This window comes from Anticarsia gemmatalis, chromosome 14, assembly GCF_050436995.1.
Source record: "Anticarsia gemmatalis isolate Benzon Research Colony breed Stoneville strain chromosome 14, ilAntGemm2 primary, whole genome shotgun sequence".
NCBI classification, from domain to species: domain Eukaryota; kingdom Metazoa; phylum Arthropoda; class Insecta; order Lepidoptera; family Erebidae; genus Anticarsia; species Anticarsia gemmatalis.
The window spans coordinates 7,736,563-7,756,755 of record NC_134758.1 but is presented as its reverse complement, the minus strand read 5'-3'; the positions used below and the strand labels follow the sequence as shown (position 1 = coordinate 7,756,755).

The window sequence follows — 20,193 nt, the reverse complement described above, 5'->3', positions numbered from 1 at the left end:
TAAAATATAGAGATGCAAAATGCAGGGTACTAGAATGTCACCTATATCGGTGACATTCTGTAGCGATTCTATAAAATTGGAACCATCGGGTATCGAGAGTTTGACATTCTAAATGTACTGCCAAAATCGTTTATGCGACGACCGCTAGAGGCGCTGATCAGATTTTCATACACAATTTTTCGATAGCTATTCGGTTGTCGATTTTCGATAGTAGTAGAGAATCGAGCTACTGGTCCTCTACATTTTGGATCGGCGGCGTAGGAAACCGGTCGGGTTTACTTTAAAATTTGATTTATTGTGCAGCCAGTTAGTGTGTAAGTTTAAATTAAACATAAAATCGTGATCCGCTATGCCCCATTATGCTTGACACAAAAGGTAAAATATGGGTGCACATTTCCTTCCATGTAGAATAACGTAACTAATAATATTTAGCTACATTGCATCGTTTGTGTAATTCAACTGAAAGTTATGATTATTTGTGGTCACGTTCGTACTATGGTTTAGTCTGTGCTCTACAGTCTACACTCAACTTTGTTGCACCGCAATATCGAATTCTACAAAACTATTATTTTGAATTGCACACTTGCTCTGTCGAGTAACAACGAATAAGTATCACGTGAAGGATAATTATGGATAAAATTTTCTCGGGCCTCTTCCATGCGTGAGCTGACTCATACCGAGGGTGTATTTAAAGCGGATTTAAGTTCGAGTGCTGGCTGACGTCAAAGGTCTGCAAGACGTTCCAGTCTGCGTTGCGTATACGTTTTATTAACCATCAATATATCGGTGTCAGTCAATTTTAGATGCATGTAAAAAGCTTGTGCCAAATTTTCGCGCCTGCAGCGTTGTGCCTCGCCCGCTCGCTCCCGCCCGCGCCCGCATCCGCCCTGCATCTTACGACCTACTATTTATAGATAAATGTGACATTGTTTTATTTGCCACAGGCAGGCGTAATCATACCAGTACTTTTCCATGCAAAAATCTTTAACCCCTGATAGATAACTGTGGCGAGTGCATACTCGTATCGATCGCCTTATTTAATTACACAACCTGCTTAGGATGTCAACAAGTCCCTAGCGTATGAGTCTATTCTACTATGACTTTAGTGACGGTCGAATAATAAGTTTATTGACTGAAATTCGGCTAAACGATGATTTAATCAATACAAATGGTGTATTTATTGGAGGGGTGTCGGTTGTGAGTGATGCGGGGGTGCGGGACGCGATGCGCAGGGCTCGCTTCCTTGCATGGATCCTGTCTGTGGTGGTGCGCGGGCGCAGAGCCGTCAGACAGCATCCTGCCGCGCGCCGCACTCCCGCGCACCTCGAGCTATCGGTCGTGCACTCTCACATACCTAACTGATAAACTGTGTATTTATTTATAACGAGCTATAAAGATTTGTGATGACGATTGTGCATGTGTGAGTGTTTTGCCATGAGATGGATTTACGGGTGAGTTTCTTTATGCAACTATTTCCTTTAGCAGCAATATTTTAATTTGAAAGTACCATTTGTATAGAATAGTAAAATGTAAATGGTGATTTGCTATTTGGCACATTTTCAGTTTGACATAAATGTTAAATTGAATTATCAAGAGGGATCGCTTGTTAAGTGCCTGTATACTATTCTTGTTTTTATATCTTAAAAAGTAACTCTTAAAGGTATTAACTTTAGGTGACGACGTAAAGTATTGTTGAAATATATAAGGAAAAGTTGACAAAATATTTGATAAACAATGCATTGGATATTGGATCACATACATTTGGGTAATACCCATAATGTAACAGCTGAATACCTGGAATTTAACTAAAAATACATTACACCATCAAATATAGAAATACAGATTTTTAAATAATTACTATTATTTAATTTTGATAACGGGATACTAATACAATTAAAGTCATAAAAAATGCTTGCACTAACTTGAAAACCAAAATAATAAAATGAGTTTGTTATGTTTTTGCACTTTTGTAAACAATTATCAGGAAAATAACTTTATTTATTTTAAAATCGCAGTCTTTAACTAGTTTCAAATCGGTTACCAAAACAACGGTGGTTGGATACAAACGGTTGTCTTGCTTAGACAATATGTTTACATCTAATACAAAAAGAAAGATAATTAATCACCACGTGGGCTCAATTTACAAAATGCATCATAAGATCAAAGTGTAATAAAATAAAACAAGGACGGAATTATGCACTTTTTAGTTTCATTTTATCCTTTAGCTAATTTTTGATTTTCAGATCCATTTTAAATGTTACAATTATAATATTTAGGGCGAATTTTACAGTTTATACTTATTTAAAAGTTGGATCGGCAACTGTATGAAAAGCACTGTCAAAACTTCATCCTACATTATCAAAAAACATTTAGAAATGGTGAATTCATACGAACCTTGCAATGAACAATTATTAACCGACAGTTTGGGAAGCATTCTAATTAGTACTGATACAGTAGCATTATTTAAGGAAGTAATAATCAAGTATGGACCATGTGTTTAGTCAATTTGTGATATTAGTGTCCAATGACCACTGTAATGAACTCGAGCGATAAGCAATGAGATAAACAATAATATGATAGTTATACAAATAATTGCGTTTACAAACAAATTATATTAGGCGCCTTTCTCTAATCAATTCTTCTCATTAGGGAGATCAATAGTTCAGTTGTACGGTATTCTATCTAGAACTACCCTTTGCACGTGACTTCGTCTGATTTCTAAACGCAACACGAATTTATTTACGGGAACATTCTTTCCTGAAAAATTTTGTTGTTTCCATATTTTTCCCTTTTTTTAAGCAACTTCAAAAAGGAGGAGACTTCTATTTTCGGTTGTTTATTTTATAATTTGAACCACAATCACGCCGACGTTTCTTAACCGTTTTACCTGATTCTTTAACTCTGAATTTGATCCACCGTTAAAACAGGATACATGACAAACTAGCAAACCCAGCCATTACATTACAGCGAAATTAAAGTACCTACATGGATAGTTTTTGAAAGTATCTGGTGTTTGAAAATATATTACCCCCAAAGGCCTCATGCTATGTGCAGATTATCATGACGATGCTATTTTCGTTGCACGCATCGAACTTTGATACCTAATCAAGTTAGACTAACAAATTTTTTGACTGTGGTAAAGCAATTAGGGGGCTCGACTCGAGAAATCTGCGATGGACAGTTATTTTGAATATTTTCCTCATATCAAAGTTTTAATCAATATAGGATATCTTCTTGTAGTAGACCACTTTCCGTGGTATACTAAATTGTATCCATCGTTGGTCAGTTAAAATGTTCTGGTCAATTTATACCTTTATACATACGGTTGCTTATTGGGGGTGTGCTGTATATTTCGGGTGTGAAGACTTGAAATGATATGTGAATTGTGAAATCGTGATCGAAATAGTCGTAGTTTGTTTAGACTATTCTACATCCTTTTTCAATAGTAAATAACTTTACAGCTATCTTAATTAGCCTTTCTATTATTGGCGTCGCCTATGATCTTTATGAAATAACTTACATAAGGACGTAGACGGATCTAAGATTGTCTGAGTTACCTACAGCCAACGAACCGTGATGATTGTGACATTATTGGACTGCAGTAGCTTTCCACGGATGCTTTAGTATTCTGACAGATAACGTAGGTCTTGTAAATAAAAACACATGTCATTGTATACTTTGCCTTGCACTTTTCCTTGTATTATCACTGAGGTGAACTACTTAAGTTTTTACCAGACAAAAATAAAGACAAAAAGACGGCATTTGTAGACGTTACATAGATTTAAGTATAACAATAATCTATACTAATATTATAAAGCTGAAGAGTTTGTTTGTTTGTTTGAACGCGCTAATCTCAGGAACTACTAGTATATTATACTAGCTGACCCGGCAAACGTTGTTATGCCTTATACCTAAATAAAAAAAGTGTCATCTAGGGGTATGAAAAATAGATGTTGGCCGATTCTCAGACCTACTCAATATGCTCACAAAATTTCATGAGAATCGGTCAAGCTGTTCCGGAGGAGTATGGCAACGAAAACTGTGACGCGAGAATTATATATATTTGATGTATTACAATTCTGAGTGAGGGTGTATTCTCATGGGTCTAACATGACAACTGTCACTCTGTTTACATAATAAATTCATATATAATTATAGCAGTGATGTCCGCGCTATTACTCGTGGGATATACCCTGTAGATGCCTACGTGACAATTGAAACAAATTGAGAAGAATCACTACGAGTTCGCGAATTTATCGTTCAATGCATTGTTACTAAAATTATATTGGGGAAAACGCGGTTTTAATTAGTTATACAATTGTGTAGTTAAGTTGATCTCATGTGTTGTGTAGTCATTACCGGATGGCACACATGACCTCTCTGACCTCAGGAGATCGAGATTTTAGCTCGCTATTCTCAGACAAACGCGGTTGTTCGCGGTGAAAGCCTACATTGCCTCCGACACTTCGAAAATACTTAGTAATCCAGTTATCCGCTGCACTGGATACATCATTGCACCCACATTCTAGGAAATGCTAAACAGTCAAATGGAACCAGTATCAAGATGCATTTTAATCAGCACATTCCTTTAGAAAGTCTCTGTACAAATAATTACGAACTTAACGTTTAGGTGGCAATGTTTCGTGATATCCATCAAACAATTTGTTCCCTCTAAACAACTAAATTGGTCTGTTTCCATTCTAGTATTGATAAGAATATAAATATCTCGTACATTCTATTTGACGTAGACTTAAATAAAATAATCAAGTATTTTTATCGAACAATAAACAATAAAGTATCGATGTATTTATTCCGGGCTCAAGGCTTTGTAAAAATGTGTTTATATTATTGATGTTTTGTTTTTATTATTTACTAGCTGACTCGCGCAACTTCGCCTGCGTCACATAAGAGAGAATGGGTCAAAAATTTCCCTGTTTTTGTAACATTTTTTGCTGGTACTCTGCTCCTATTGGTCGTAACCTGATGATTTAGCCTTCCTCGATAAATGGGCTATCTAATACTGAACTTTTCAAATCGGACCAGTAGTTCCTGAGATTAGCGCGTTCAAACAAACAAACAAAGCTTTATAATATTAGTATAGATTGCGCTTGTACCGTTCACTAGGTACAAGTTGATAGTCCACGTTGCAGCTCGGTAGCTGTATATGGGCAGATTGAAGGCAGCCCTGCAAGCTTTATCCCGAGTTAGGAACACCTTCTATTACCATAAATGTTCAAAATATCTCTTGATATTTAATTCGTGCCGTCGCCAACTGATCGTGAATGTTGATAGCACGCCATTAACCTCTAATTAAATAGTTTCTGTTGACTTTACGTAAATACTTCGTGTAGTTAAACTTTGTTTGTAATAACGTCGCTGAATTTGGTCGATGTATTTTAGGTAAAAGTAGATTGTGTGTTGTTTTGATTGTTAATGTTTCGTAAATCTTTTGGAGTACAATTAATGCACTTAAATTGGTGTCTGTGGCCAATGAAACATGAATAAAGTGACATATTTTAATTTAAGTACTAAAGATATAGTCGCGATTTGATCATGAAAACTCGATTAAAGTTAAGAGTCCCGTATTTTAACAAAAATAACTTAAAGTTGTGGTCTTAATGTCAAAGACAACTAAGTTTTTGACGTTTCCTCGATAGCAGCTCGATATCAACGTACCCATCGCAAGTTAATGTTCGCTACAGATTAGTTCTCAAGAAACTGGATTCTTTTCTAAATGGATATGAGCTGAACGTTCAATACTAAGCTGTCTAGTCACTTTCTACCTTCAATGAGCTACAGGTACTGCGACTTAATTAACGGGATAGGATATTAAAAACCGGTAAAAATTACTTTAATATGAAATACATGAGGAGAAAAAAAAAATTGTAAAAAAATAGAGCGTGTCTCGTCATCAAACGTCAAAGTTTGGCGAGGGTGATTAATTTGTAAAACAATGTATGTATATTTTATTGTAAAAAAGACTTTGAACAAGTGAACAGGGAGACATTAAGATGTCATCAAACTAACTCTTTTTTTATTGCGAAATTGCAGCTCACACATTCGGTTTGCTAATGGAAGAAGGGCATAAAACACACAGACGAGCTTCTACTCTTGCCTCTTTTAGTACTGAAGGTGTGATATACTATTTATTTAACTAGAGGGTGTGTGGAGTAAGTAAGTGTGCCGCGTTGGGCTAGTGTTGTTGTCTGTCACGGTGGTGGGTCTTCACGCTGCGCCGGCGCCGCGTCACAATGCGCCCCACTCGACGCTTCGTGACACTGGATTAAACGTTCTAATTAAACCTCACACTTTAAACATAAAGCCATTTTCATTTCATCTTAATTACTAGCTGACCTGGCTAAAAAAGTGTCACTTAGGGATATGAAAAATAAAAGTTGGCCGATTCTCAGACTCGATATGCTCACAAAATTTCATGAGGATCGGTCAAGCCATTTCGAAGGAGTACGGTAACTAACATGGTGATATGGAAATTTTATATATCAGATATTTTATTTGTGATGGCCTTTGCGGTATTTTCTCTTAATATTTGCAAGCGATAACTGAATGTTAATTGGAAGTACCGTTATTTAATTAGCAAATTTACCGAGTTTTTGACTTTATGTTGTTTCAATTAAGTGTGCGGTCCAACCGGTCTACAATGTTGTTTGTCGTATTTCGTTGTGTAAACATTATGGTCGCCGATTGGTCGACATAGCTGTTTTACTACCCGTGCTCTTAAAATGTATCGTATTCAATATAGGTATAAGATTGGTTTACTTGGTTCCTTGTTTACTATAATATGTAGATTAATCTAGAAACTGTTTATCATATCAAACGAAATTGACCTCAGATATCGAATTCAAAAATAAACTGCCGGTATCCCCGAAAGCGTAGACAGTAATAAAATCTTATAGCGTTGACCCAAAATAGGCTTTCGATAAGTACCTATAACTGTTTATAAGTATTTTGTTTGAAGATTTGAACAGAGGCCATGACAGTTACGTATTATAATTATCACAAGACCAAAGAGGTGTAAACAAAAATAGTTTAATTTATTATTTCAGCGAGAGTATTTAGGATCTATTTCTATTTTTCGTCGAATGTCGTTGAAGGTCATGCGCGAGTTGCGCACGCGCCGCCCGCCCACTGACAAACAAGCAGAGGTCGATGACCACGAGACGATTTTAAACCCTATACTGAACAAATTGTTTGTCGTCAGCAATATGCACATTTCGGAAAATAACTGCAAGGAATTTTCTGTTAACATTGTATTACTTCATTTGGATCGGTCTTATTTCTCCTTTCTTGTCATGGGCATAAATCCAAAATGTAATTAGTAATGTTCCTAGTTTTCAACATTGATAAATGAATTGCGACAGTAGAAACGATTGCGGCGCCATGATTTTGAGGTTAATGTGCCATTAAATAGGCACTGTCTTTAAAGATAAGTCTTAGAATTGTAAGGCTAGAAAACTCTTTGAATTACAGTATCAGTAAAAAACAATGACAGTATGTGGGTGTGATTTAACTTTTTAATTATGTTTACACTTAAGTGTGAAATATCTGTAGATATCTTTATAACTAAACAATAAATTAATTAATTCCATTCATCAATACTTTCAATAATAAAATAAATACATAGGTAGTTGTGTTTATCATATCTGGCTGTAAACAAAAATGAACTTGCTGAAAGCATTTACTTAAGAACAAAATGTTTTGGTTGGAATATTTTAAATTAAACATTATCATATTATTTTAACTTTAGCGTAAGTCAACTGGACAAAACATACATAAATTGGCCTAGATACAAAAATGATATTATCAATTTATCATATTTTACAACTTATCCGTTTATTATCTGTTCTTTTTTTTACTTTAGACCGTATTTCACGGCGTAACAAAGAGTAGATAATTGTTTCGATCTCAATACGAAAAAATCTGATGAATATCTAAAAAGAAATGTTGTAGGTACATCCAATTTGTTGTAAACATTTTTATTACACGATTAAATGAGTATGTACAATTCATACACGATTTAGTATTAATTGGTTCAATTTTAAGAGGAAAAAGATACAAGAACTCGTACTACACTTATTTTTTTTTATCTTAATAATAATTGAGTAAGCTTACAGTAATGTAGAGCACTTAACCCCTCTGACTTTGGTAAGTGCGTATAAAACCTAATTCAAAATGTAAGATATTTTTAATACAGCTTTCATAGACATCGAGACATATCTAGCTTGATTTTAAAGGAGTCTTCGTAATCTATCATTTGGCAGTATTGATGACTTGGCTAAATATCGGATCGTTATTTTTCCACTAATGGATCCTCACAATGAGAGGGGTTAAGGCCATGACAATCCTACCACACTTGCCAAATTCTGGTTGGCAGTATTCACACACCTTCTTTGTGTGTCAGATCGTAGGAATTCAGGAATGTATAAGATATTTCCCTTCGTTACGCGAAAGATAAAATTGCCTTGGTAGACTCACCTATTTTAACCAGTGCTTAGGTGTTAGAAATTCCAAGACCAACAAGCCACTTCGCGAATCTATTATAATGAATGTTAGCTGTAAAGTAATACCGCAGCGTCATAACAAGTTTATATTGTTTCCGCATTCCACATATCCCCTGCAGTTTTCGGGATCGTGAGAGGGTTCAAGAGTCTCGACGCGGCATAAATCGTGGACGACATCGTTTATCGGTGCCGGCACATACATTACCGGGTCGTGCTCTATAAGTCACCCTGTTCCATGGCGGTAAGATCTAGCTTACGTTCCACGATACCTCCGACTGGACACGGCCAGCTATCTACTCGCCTTTTAGTCCATATTTGACGCAGAACAAACCTAATTTATGTAAAGAGAATTTTGTTGCAACAGGCTGCATTCAATCGCTGTTGGGCATCTAGTTTGAATTTGGTAGACAAGAAAATAGGCTTGGTCGGTATGTAATGTCGCATTCTAATACTGTGATAGAAATGTTAACAAATAACTACATTTTATGAATTATTTTTTGCTATCACAAACGTTAATATTTGCCAAGAGATGAAAGCTTCTCGACAGAGATGAAAGAGGATCTAAAATTCTTAGCTTGTAAAATGTAATATAAGAATAGTTGTCACAGAATTTGAGTGAACATAAACATTCGTTAAATTGTGATAAATATTTCCAAGCAATGACGTCCAATTACATTGCACGCTACGCCAAAAGCGTAGGCTTGGTCACGACGGCGCTACCAAAAATAAAACCTGAATGTTCCTCTTTGTTATTCATGTTATAAATATAATATTTTTGTGTTAGATTAGTCTGTCTGGACTTGATGTGTCACTTTATAAGTATGTGTGAGTGAAGGTAAAATTGACGTGCGTAGCTATGAAATGTACGGAGAGATAAGTTAATTATTATTAAAGTATGCAAAAGTTCACAAAGTCATCGATATGATTTATGTTTTGCCGATATACTAGTAGTATATATACAAAGCTATGTATTGACATGTGTTTACTTATTTATCCGTGCACAGCGGACGTTCCGGCTTGCATCCCAATTGCGTTGGTGTTTGTTTTCTTTCATGGTGTTGCGTCACGCGATATGGATATATTTTCTGTAATTTCGTACATATTCTTAGTTGGAGAAACTGGCGTCAAAAATGTGCTGACGACATTGCTGAAAATATCTTGCGGTACTTTTTAAATTTCGGTTTTAAATCTTTGTCTCGACCTACACTTCAATTAATAAGTTAGTTCAGTACTCCATCTAAAAAGTGCCGTTTTATTTTAAGCTAAGGTTTTCAAAACTGTATTCGTCCATAAAACCTTTCATTTCCTTCGCTTTAATTTATTTTCTTGTTACGGTACTGACTGCAATCTGTATTTTGTGTTGGAATAAAACTAACATAAAGTAGCGTTGAGCGTTGTTTATGATATCCTACAAAGGTAGCAGTAGAACAGCTAGGCGGTACATTCTTGGGTCTAGTTTGTCCGCGCATGAAAGACGTTTGTTAGAGCGGGTGTACGCGCGTGCGCAGTGTACACGCGATCCGGTTCCCGCACGCATTCCGCGCCGCGCCAACTGCACCCGGCCCTGCCTTCTAAGGATTAACGTTCACTGTAACGGATAACTTTAAATTTATGCAAACACTACCCCTTATTAGTCCTTGTATTCATGTTAAACGATCAAACGATCTATAATTACATGGCGGCAAAGAAGGAAGTTATTGGAAGTCGGGTTACGTCAAAATCGACGGTTGCCGCAGTTTGAGGAAAACAAGTGAACGGTAATTAAGAATCTTCACCTATATTTTTACGTAGCGACAATGCTTTGTTAATAGTAACGGATTCTCACTGTCCCATGCCAAAAACTTGATTTTCGTTTCTGCTAATGACTTTTACAGAAGTTCTAAAGATGTACGTTAGTATTTCATAATACCTGTATTACCTACGCAGACAGATTATATCATGAAAATGTTGAAACAATAAGCGTGGGTGTTTGTCTAGACTATGAAGTTCGTGCTAAATAAAGGTGTTTGGAAAACCATATAATTAGTACTAAACCAAGCTACGATACGTAGATCGTAATTTAACAGTGTATGTCACAGTTAGATGGTCGTTTTATACAGTGACAGTTTACTAACACCCTTATACTCTGTGTACCAACCTTACAGCAATAAATAATTTCAATACTAAGGAGTTCACGCATTTTAGTGCCATTGTCTTGTTATCTTGATTAGTTAAATATTTCAGCTGTATATTTGCATAATGTTCTGATAAGATATTCCTTTACTTTATTGTCAATTTCATAGTTTCCTTGTTTCTCAACTACGTAGTAATTGTAATTTAAGTGACTCTGCTAAAGGACAATAAATGCAACTGATTTTCAATGCGACGCAAACAGGATTGTCTCTACCATTTATAGATTCATTCAATTGAAACGGAATGAATTAGTTTCGGTGTCATTATATGACTAAACTTGTGTTTTTAGTAACAGTTAGGTGATTTTATTAAGAAAACATATTATGTTTTTTGTTAAATCTGCTATATAAAACATCTAATACGAAGATTGCGCCTGTAAAAACTGCTTGCAAAATAAAAACTTTTTGCAAGTTTTTGCCGTTGCAATTTTTCTCCGCAAGTTCACGTATCGGAAACTTGTCTTGTAAGTTGTTTCGCAGATAATAAATACACGATGTTGGTATCAGAGCCGTCAGCATTAGACACAGGAGAGATATAGCGGCTCGCGGCAGGCACCTGGCTTTAATTTCATGTTTATCACAGTTCCCTGATACACGGCGGTCTCGCGACTTACCGCAAGCGTAGGCAGCCGCAGAGAACGCTTTGTCGGCATCCTCATGACAACTAAATTCATTGGGCTCACTATGGGAAACTCGTATCTGCCCTCTGAGTAGATTGCGAGCCCAGGGCGAACAACCAAGCGGAATTTATATTATGCGTTTACGATGAATTCCTCTGTTCGCTGTCTCGACTGTGACAACTTAGTACCCTATTTGTACCTAAGCACCAACTATAAAGTAAGCTCTACGCTTTTGTTCAATGAACTATAATGGTCGTTATTGGAGAGATTCGAGTTGCGCGTGCACTATTTATTGATCGTTGAACTGATTGCTAATACAATGTTTCAATACGGGTTTGTAATATTTCGTAAATAGTAATAATTAACGCACAAACGTGTTACATAAATATGATGTAAAGAAGACGGCTCCACGGTCTATTTCACCATGTCATCGGCCGACTCCATATTGAATCGCGACAACACTTAACTACAATATTTAGTAAAACTTAGCGAAACTAATTTGAATGAATCATTTAGGAACATTAATATGCTAAAAAGTGTAGCGAATATATTAAGTCAGTCTCACTCATTTGTAAATTTGTTGATTTTTTGGCTATCACTATCCGCTGTTTTTCTATTAATAAGTTTGCAAAAATACTGTTTTTTCCGCCATTTTATGGTCGAAACGATAAATCAAAGTAAAAGTAGGATAATATATGTAACAAAATACCTCTAGACTACTACTGTACAAGAATAAATCAACGATTTTTGAATGCGACAATTCATTTAAGTCATTTACTGTTAAGATAGATAAAGTAAAATTATTATCTTTTACCAAATTGGTTTAATTTATTTTTCATAGATATTAACAAAAACGTTTATCTCAATTTTCGTAAAGGATTTTTTTGTTTACGACGCCCGCGTAATTGTTGTCTGTGTGTAATAAATTGGATTATTATTAAGTCATTTTTTTATAATTTGTTGTAGCTTAGCATCTACGGGATACAGTTTCGGATAACAATACGATAAATCACTTTAGAAAGTAACCATCGTTTAATCACGTCATAAAATCGATTGGGAGTCCTCTCTGGTCAGGAATACTTTTATTTTCTTTATGGATTTTTTGTTCGCTCACAGGTAGATCCATTTAAATAGTATGGACACGTTCCCATACTTTTCTGGCCATAGTAATGTCACAAAGACGTGTTAAATCGTAAAAATATGGATTAAACTTTCGGTTTGAATAAAGCAATCTTTTTTATGTGAACCCAACTAAGTTTTAGTAAAATAAAGTAACTTTTTTATTGGCTGCATACCAGTTTAATTGTAGACGTTTAATATCGGTGTTTTAATTTATTCATAAGCGCCAGACCTTTATTGCTTGTAGCTGTAATCTCGCCTCACCGTGAATTATTTATTTTTACCACAAAAATATTTAGATTAGACATAATATAGAGAATTTAGGAACTTGTATAACTTGTACAACTTTCGATATTTCGTAGGTATTCTCACTTGTTTACTATTTGTGCAGAGGTTCCCAGTTGCTACGTCTGTGAAAATCTGTTTTGTCAAAATTCCAGTTGTACTTTTCTAACCCCTATTTAACCAGGAGCTTTGAACTTTATACTTTCTTTTTTTTTCTACTGAACCATTCAATCTATCAAGTTCGATGGAGAATTACTCTAACCATTTATAACTGCGGCTTACATGCATACAGTATTACCAATCATTAATTCCTATCCTATTATAGTCAAATAGGCGCAAGACCCGTTCTCATCGGCTTAAAATTCTATGAATATCTTTAGTGATCGGTATCCGGTGTAAAGGCGCGTTGAGATGCGCGGGCGCAGCAGGGGTGTCATCCATCACCATTGGACCGAACGAGCGAATGTCACTCGTCTGTAAATAAACGCACAAAAAATTAAGTACACGCAGCCCTTAAAGGACCACTTGTGTTTCTATCTCTTTTCTGTAAACACGATAGGGACTCAGTAGCAAAAAGTACGCGAATAACACGTTTTTATTTATGTAACGATCTACGTCTTAGTTTTAAAGTAAAATAATAATAGACCACGCAAACCATTGACGGGTCACCGATAATGTTTTTGAATCAACAAGAGCAAGCACCCAAATACAAACTGTTACAAATCGTTATCTAATCATTACAATACATTAAATAACAGATAAATCACTGTGTATGTCTGCAAAGCTATCAGGAAAGGCCAGTCTCAGTGCGTTGCACTCCAAGCTAAAAATACCAGGTTGAAAGCCTAAATACTGCTGCGTTACGTTAGGAAACTATGTTTCACTTCGACTCGCTTGGAAGCTGCCTTCGAGGAAATTTTATTATAGCGGTTGTCGCTTGGATTAATTACATACATTTATACTAGTGATGCGCCAAATGTTCGCTCGACTAATTAATTTGCATTACCAAAGCTACAAGTATTTACTAAAATCTCATTGCAAAATTCTTTCTGTATTCAAAATAACTTGCCCCTTCAATTGGAGACTCTGATTCAGAATCAAATATTGAAAAATAGCTTGATTTAATCAAAGATAAAGCAAGTTAACTTTATGTCTTCGGTGGCAAAGCTTATGAGGTCTGTTTAAGTATGTTGACATGTGTATCAAGCGCAATATTTCTGTTATATACGACCTTAAACTTGGTACTTATAAATACTGGTTCACATACTGTATACCTCATGATCATACGCTGTCATTGTGCTTACATATTAGTCAAGGTGGACAACACGGTTTAGTTTATAAATATACGTATTAAACGGAGCTATTTTCAATGATTTCCGTAGATAATAAACGTTAAACATCAAATTCATTGATTACTTGGAGACCCCAACAATTTTTAGTAAGGAGAATTAAGTTGATTGTTGCGATATTTAAAAACCAATGGTCCAAGACCTGATTAAAATTAGGATACTCTCTTGAAAAGTTTTTAGCAGTTGAAAGCGTTATGACACAATAAATGAACTGATATTAAAATATGACACAACTAATAATACTAATTTTTATTAGAGCATTTTTTTAAAAGATTCTTTGTAAATTTGTCAAGCCTTTTAATAGGATAAAGTGCTCGTCGTGAGCGCCTATGTTTCCTGCATTTCAGCCCTTCTTGACTTCAGAAGTAAAGTTCACACACGTACAACTCAGCTTTGAAAAGATTGCAACAAAATACTAATTAATATTACTCATTTACACGTGGAAATAAACAGACGTATGTCACGTTAATCAAAACAGTCGTTTAAATAAAACTGATGGACTAGCAGTTGATCTTAGCCCGGGTCACTCTCACGGTAAATAGGTGCATCATAATAATTACTAACGATCGCGCTAATTAATTAATTATCAGCCATACGGTAGTAAGATGTACGCTGTTTACTATTTGTGTGAATTATAATTGACTTTCACGTCCATCATTAGTTAGTGGAAAGTCTTCCTACACGCGGTGATAGGCTATCAGCATAACATAGTGTTACAGTAGCTGTTCCAATAAAAATATAAATAAACGATAGATATTCTTACTTGTTTTTAATGAGGATAGCAAATGACAAACCTCAGGATAAGATAATTTTGTCAGACGAATGTTGTTGTTTAAGAAATCTCTCTTAATAGTTTTGCACTCAGAGGTTTGTCATTAAGTAATCATTTCTAAACGAGATATTGATTATATTTTGAGTAATTTGCTTTGTTGTGGTCAAAACAAATTCGTAATGTAGAAAATATGTGTTTGATATTTTGAATGTGACTAAACCATGCTACGTCCACACCATACTGTTATAGATTTGAACAGATGTTTTTGATTAGCACAGTGGGCTAATGGTATAGTGAAATGGTAATTTAAAATATTTTGATGTTTATCTGAAATTAAGATCATACAAAATTGTATGCAAAATTGCAATGTTAAGTTTGGAATGTTGCAATTGTTTGGTTGCATAATGGTGTCGATTGAACGTTCATGCCGAGAGGTGTTGGACTGTTGGTGGCATTTTTACGTTCGCCGAGGGCGCCAAACACATCACTCGGACGCTGCGTGATGCTCACGCGCAGGCGGCGTGACACCACATTTATATTTACATGTCGCTCGAAATCCCTTTAACTGATAGTTTATCAGTAAGATCCGATGGCTCATTATCGTGAATGTACATAAACAAAGCAAATGATGCGGAACATTAATGCATAGGTTAAATATCTCAAATTGGTTTTGTCTAGTGGTGCGCGGGCGGCGCACTCTCGGCACTCGGCCCGGGCGCGCACCTCGCGCACGCTCATTCGCACCAAGCGCAAGCGCCGGGTGGCTGCGCGCACTACACACTCGCAAAATATAAATCCACCTTCAATAATTTATAAAACAGAAATATATTGTTAAATAAAATAATAACAAAATAAAATTATTTTTTATTAATTTAAACACACGTCGCGAACACGCAAACAACGAGTGACAGTTATCTTTAGTGTCTTCATTAATTATAAATATATCAGTAAATAAATAATAAATAGTAACTAAGTGGAACAGGACAAGACTTTAAAGTGTTATTAATGAGCCCGTGTGCGCCGAAGAAGAGAAGCTCGATGAGTTCCCCCAAGCTAGAGATGTCGCTGGAACATCAGATTCCTGTCTTGATGAACAAGGTAACCGAACAATGTTATTGATTTGTTAACTACGCTACTTTATCATCGTAGCCTTTGCCCCTGCGGCCTGGGTCACCTATTATAATTGTCTTAAATATATAAGTTTGTTTATACCTTCGGTATTACCCTGATTTGTTAAACGATCATAATGATGATTTAATTAAGTGTAAATAAACGAGTGATAATCACGCCGTAGATGCATTGTTGTATAATTAGTTAAAAGATAACTGGGGCTGACACAAAAACAATCTTTACTTAATTTATTTTGGTATTGATATCGTTATGATTTTATAAATAAGTTCGTGTGTGAACAATGAAAAGATAATCGAATTCGCATAACAACGCACGCAGCCGCAGTAAAATGCATAAGCGGTTTTTATCGCGTTACTGGCGGCTCGACGGGTGCGTCGGCTCGTTCCCTGCGTTAACGCATAGCATTGCAACAAGAAGCCGCCGGTCTACGTTGCATCGTTAATATCTTCCAACACTGCCACTCTATTTACCGGTACTAGTGGCAATTTAGTATGCAAAACACCTCGCCCGTATATCCAGTTTCAGGATCTTGCTGTAAATTATTAGGTATTCCTCGGGCTAAGTTATGCGCACTCGGTGTGCGGCGGACAACGACGGGGCGGACGTAAGCCGGCCGAGTTATTGCGGCTAAGCATGTAATCATATTGATGAATGACTTCTGGGGTTGCTGATCATAATAAAGCAGGATGCGTGGACCCAACTGATACTTAAGTATTAAGAAATATCGGCGTTTCTGTCAAGCTTCAAGATGATGATTAACAACAATGTAGCGAAGTGCTGAGACGTTGCCGTAAGCCTATGTTTACAAGTGAAAAGTAGGGAGCGACCTCATTCTGTTATCAATAACGTACAGGATTTGATGTAATCATCACGTCGGAGAATGACGGTTACTAATTAGAGATAGTGTTTACGAATTCGTAACTAGGTTTAGAATGTTAACATTGTAATTTGTAACCCTATTTCTTGATATAATTTACAGCGATACGTATTACTCGGAAATTATTGAAAAACATCAACAGATTTCGGTTTTGTTAACTGCATATAGGTAACAAAACCTTTAATACATTAATATTTTACTCTTTATATTTCGTGACTGATTTAAAACTCATTAATAATTTACTCTTTACATTACGAATTTGACTTGAATCGCATATATTGTACCTACAGCTATTGTGAAAACAACAAAAGATGCATCCTAAATGTTGGTAAACAAGTCCCGGTGTTTTGGTCATGAAATTGATTAGGTTCAGTACCGAATTCATAAACTTTACAGTCTTGTTTTCTTACTGCCAACTAGATTTCATGGAACCTAATATACTTAAGTTCATTTAGAAGCCAACAATATTTCATGAACCTAACTTCATTTAGAAATTGTTTGAAAAGCTGTTTTCCTTAAAACATTATCTTTTGAAATGTTATTAAGATTACAAATATTTACATGAGGATGTTTGATTTACTTTAAAAAGACTTAACGTTGTCTGAAGCTTATATGAAATACATAATTATTTACGTTTAACATGTAAACAGCAATTGAACTTTACATTAGGTAATCGGTCATAAACTAGATGACTAATTTATTACGCGTGTATCATTAGAGATTCATCAAATTACTATCAGTCACTTTCTAGTTAGTGGACTTAAGATGTCACGTGGCAGTATGTGTTGTTGTTTGCGAGTAGCATATGGTCATACGCAAGGCGACAGGTCAGATATTACGATTGAACCACCTAGTATCACTATCAAACATTATCAATGTAAAAGCAGCAAATAAACACATGATTATCACGAGCTGAATGTAAACTATCGCAACTTTTACCCAGCATGATCCAGTACTTATCTTTAGCCGTGTTTTGAAATGATCAAAACAGTTTTTAATGGATGTATTTGTTATGTAATATTGTAAAATAGGTGTATTGTTATACCTACACTGGTTTAATGAATACAGGTCTCACCACAAATGCATTGGATGCTGACCAATGCGGGTAGATCGAATTTAAACTACGTTGAGTCGTTAAAGTTTGTCATTCAAAATCTTTAAAAACTATAGAGTTAATCTCATAACGAAATTCATAAAATGTATGCGTATTAGTGTCTAATTCTATTAGATATTGCAGTGAATGTTAGTACTTTACGCTTCTATTATGAAAACACGCGTGATGTGATAAAATTTATTGAGGTTTATATACAGTGTACGATATAAACAAGACGAAGAAAGGTCGAATTCATTTAAATTATTACAATTACCACTAAGGTTAAACATTGAAGTGCATCGTGCCAACAAGACAGAATCATTCGAAAGCCACATATTACGGGAGTTGGGACTGTATCCAAACCTATTAAAGTGTCTTTAGTAGTTATATTAATTAATCAAAATAAGCGATTGTGTAATACAATTTATCTGTCCTTTTATGTTGATTTATGAATATTGTAGATCTCTAAATATAATTTTCAAGTTCAAATTGTTGGTATTTGGCTTAGTAAACGAATTTAATTTTTAAAGTTTAGTGCTAGTATAGGTCCGCAAGCCTTTTGTGCTCATTTTCTCAAGTTTTCAATACTGAAAGATTTAGTTTAGTCAGAAAGTCTAAAGTGAAAGTAAAGTTTTCTGGAAAAGTGCGTAGACGTTACAGAATATGTCAAGCAATGATGACTAAGAAATACATATAAAGTCTTTCGCCTGTTGGCCCTGAAATAGTTCAATGCTAACTTTATTGTTTGTGCGTTTGCATTTTAATGTCACATAAATAACTTCGTAGCGAAGTCGCGGTCATTCACCTCACGTAGCTCGAAATAGTGAACACATCCAAATTGCCTTTTTCTATACTTGAAATTTAAACATTTATGGATTGGAAATTGAGAATTCGAGTACTTTACAAACGTTATTTAATTTTACATATAACTATGATGTATATTATATACATTTTGTCATAAACAACAATGTTTTAAGTAGGTATTTATAGTAAATAGTATCGTTACAATCGGTTCCCCGCATACTGACATCAATAATTATAACATTTCTTTATCTTGCCTCATAATTAAAAGATTAAATATTATTATTTTATCGGGAAAATCTTTGATTCAGTATCAGTTATATTATCAAGTTTATAGCGATTATTCAACTGAGTTTGCAGACAGAATTGCGTTTTAGTCTAGAACAGACAGTGAAGGACATGAACAAAAATTGAAGAGGACTTTCACATTGACTAAGAGAAAATTCCCCTGCATTTAAGGTTTTTACCTCATTGTAAACATGTTCAGTGTCTGTGTACCCATTTCGGTAGTTGAAAGGTCCAAATATTCTTCTACAAACACATATTTGTATGAGAAAGAGGTAGGTAAAAGAATAGCGTTAATTTATTCTAAAGTTGGACGTCTGTCAATACTGTTACGCTCGTTTGCTTGCACGTGTAAGTAAGTAGAAAATATTTGACAGTAATGTTAGAAGAGTGTCATATGCTTTGTGCCAAGCTATCCTGAGAATGTCTCGTGAGGACGATTAACAACGGCGAAGAAAGGTGCGCGAAATATGTGATCTAAGGCTTTCTATAATCTTAAATATTGTTCGTGTAATAATACCTCTTATTATAATAAACACGCTTGAATAGGTATGTAGATAATAATGAATGGTATAGCACGGGGAATGTAAATTATATACAAACAATATAATTTTGCACATTCTCTACCTCAATTGCACTAAATTAAGAACTTTCATAATTATAAAATATATTATTTATAATTTTTTTATTTGCTGCTAGTAATATATAAAAATGTTACGTTGTATATTAAAATAATGTTGAAAAGAACATGGCGGACAGAAAAATATAGTACTCATATTTTTGTATTCGCTCATAAATATTTCTCCTTGTAACGATTGCAAAATTGCAGTTATCAGTTAAGGAAACATACAAGCACTGAAAATATGTTGGTAGGTGAGTAAAGATAATGTAGAACCTTAAAACAGGTCGGTTAACATCGACGAGTTCTCAAGGCATTTGTAAACAAAATAATTTATTTAGTTATGCACACAGAATGCAAGATTATGTTGCCATGTTAATATTATTATGTATTCTGTACATGCTTTTTATTTTCCACCTTAAGTTGAAAAAGTGGACAAGTGTAGTATAGAATGACTGTATAGATTGCTATTTACCGCGAATACGTAGGTATTCATTCAATTTCTTGGATTTGTTGAGTAATTTATGCAATTATTATATTGTTTAATTTAGT

At 35.0% G+C, this 20,193-nt stretch overlaps 1 protein-coding gene across 4 annotated transcripts in view; it reads left to right on the top strand.

The window, feature by feature from the left end:
* Positions 1-20,193, top strand: part of Gbs-76A (Glycogen binding subunit 76A) — a 47,893-nt gene that overhangs the window by 14,824 nt on the left and 12,876 nt on the right. The window contains exon 1 of one of the 4 annotated variants that reach the window (XM_076122548.1): positions 1,122-1,451. The exons of 2 other annotated variants lie outside the window; for them this stretch is intronic. In XM_076122548.1, the coding sequence (XP_075978663.1) occupies positions 1,440-1,451 (12 nt within the window). In that variant the 5' untranslated portion in view covers positions 1,122-1,439. Of the gene's footprint in view, positions 1-1,121; positions 1,452-15,529; positions 15,934-20,193 lie in introns of those variants that run through there. One more of the 4 variants, XM_076122546.1, reaches the window with a different exon arrangement.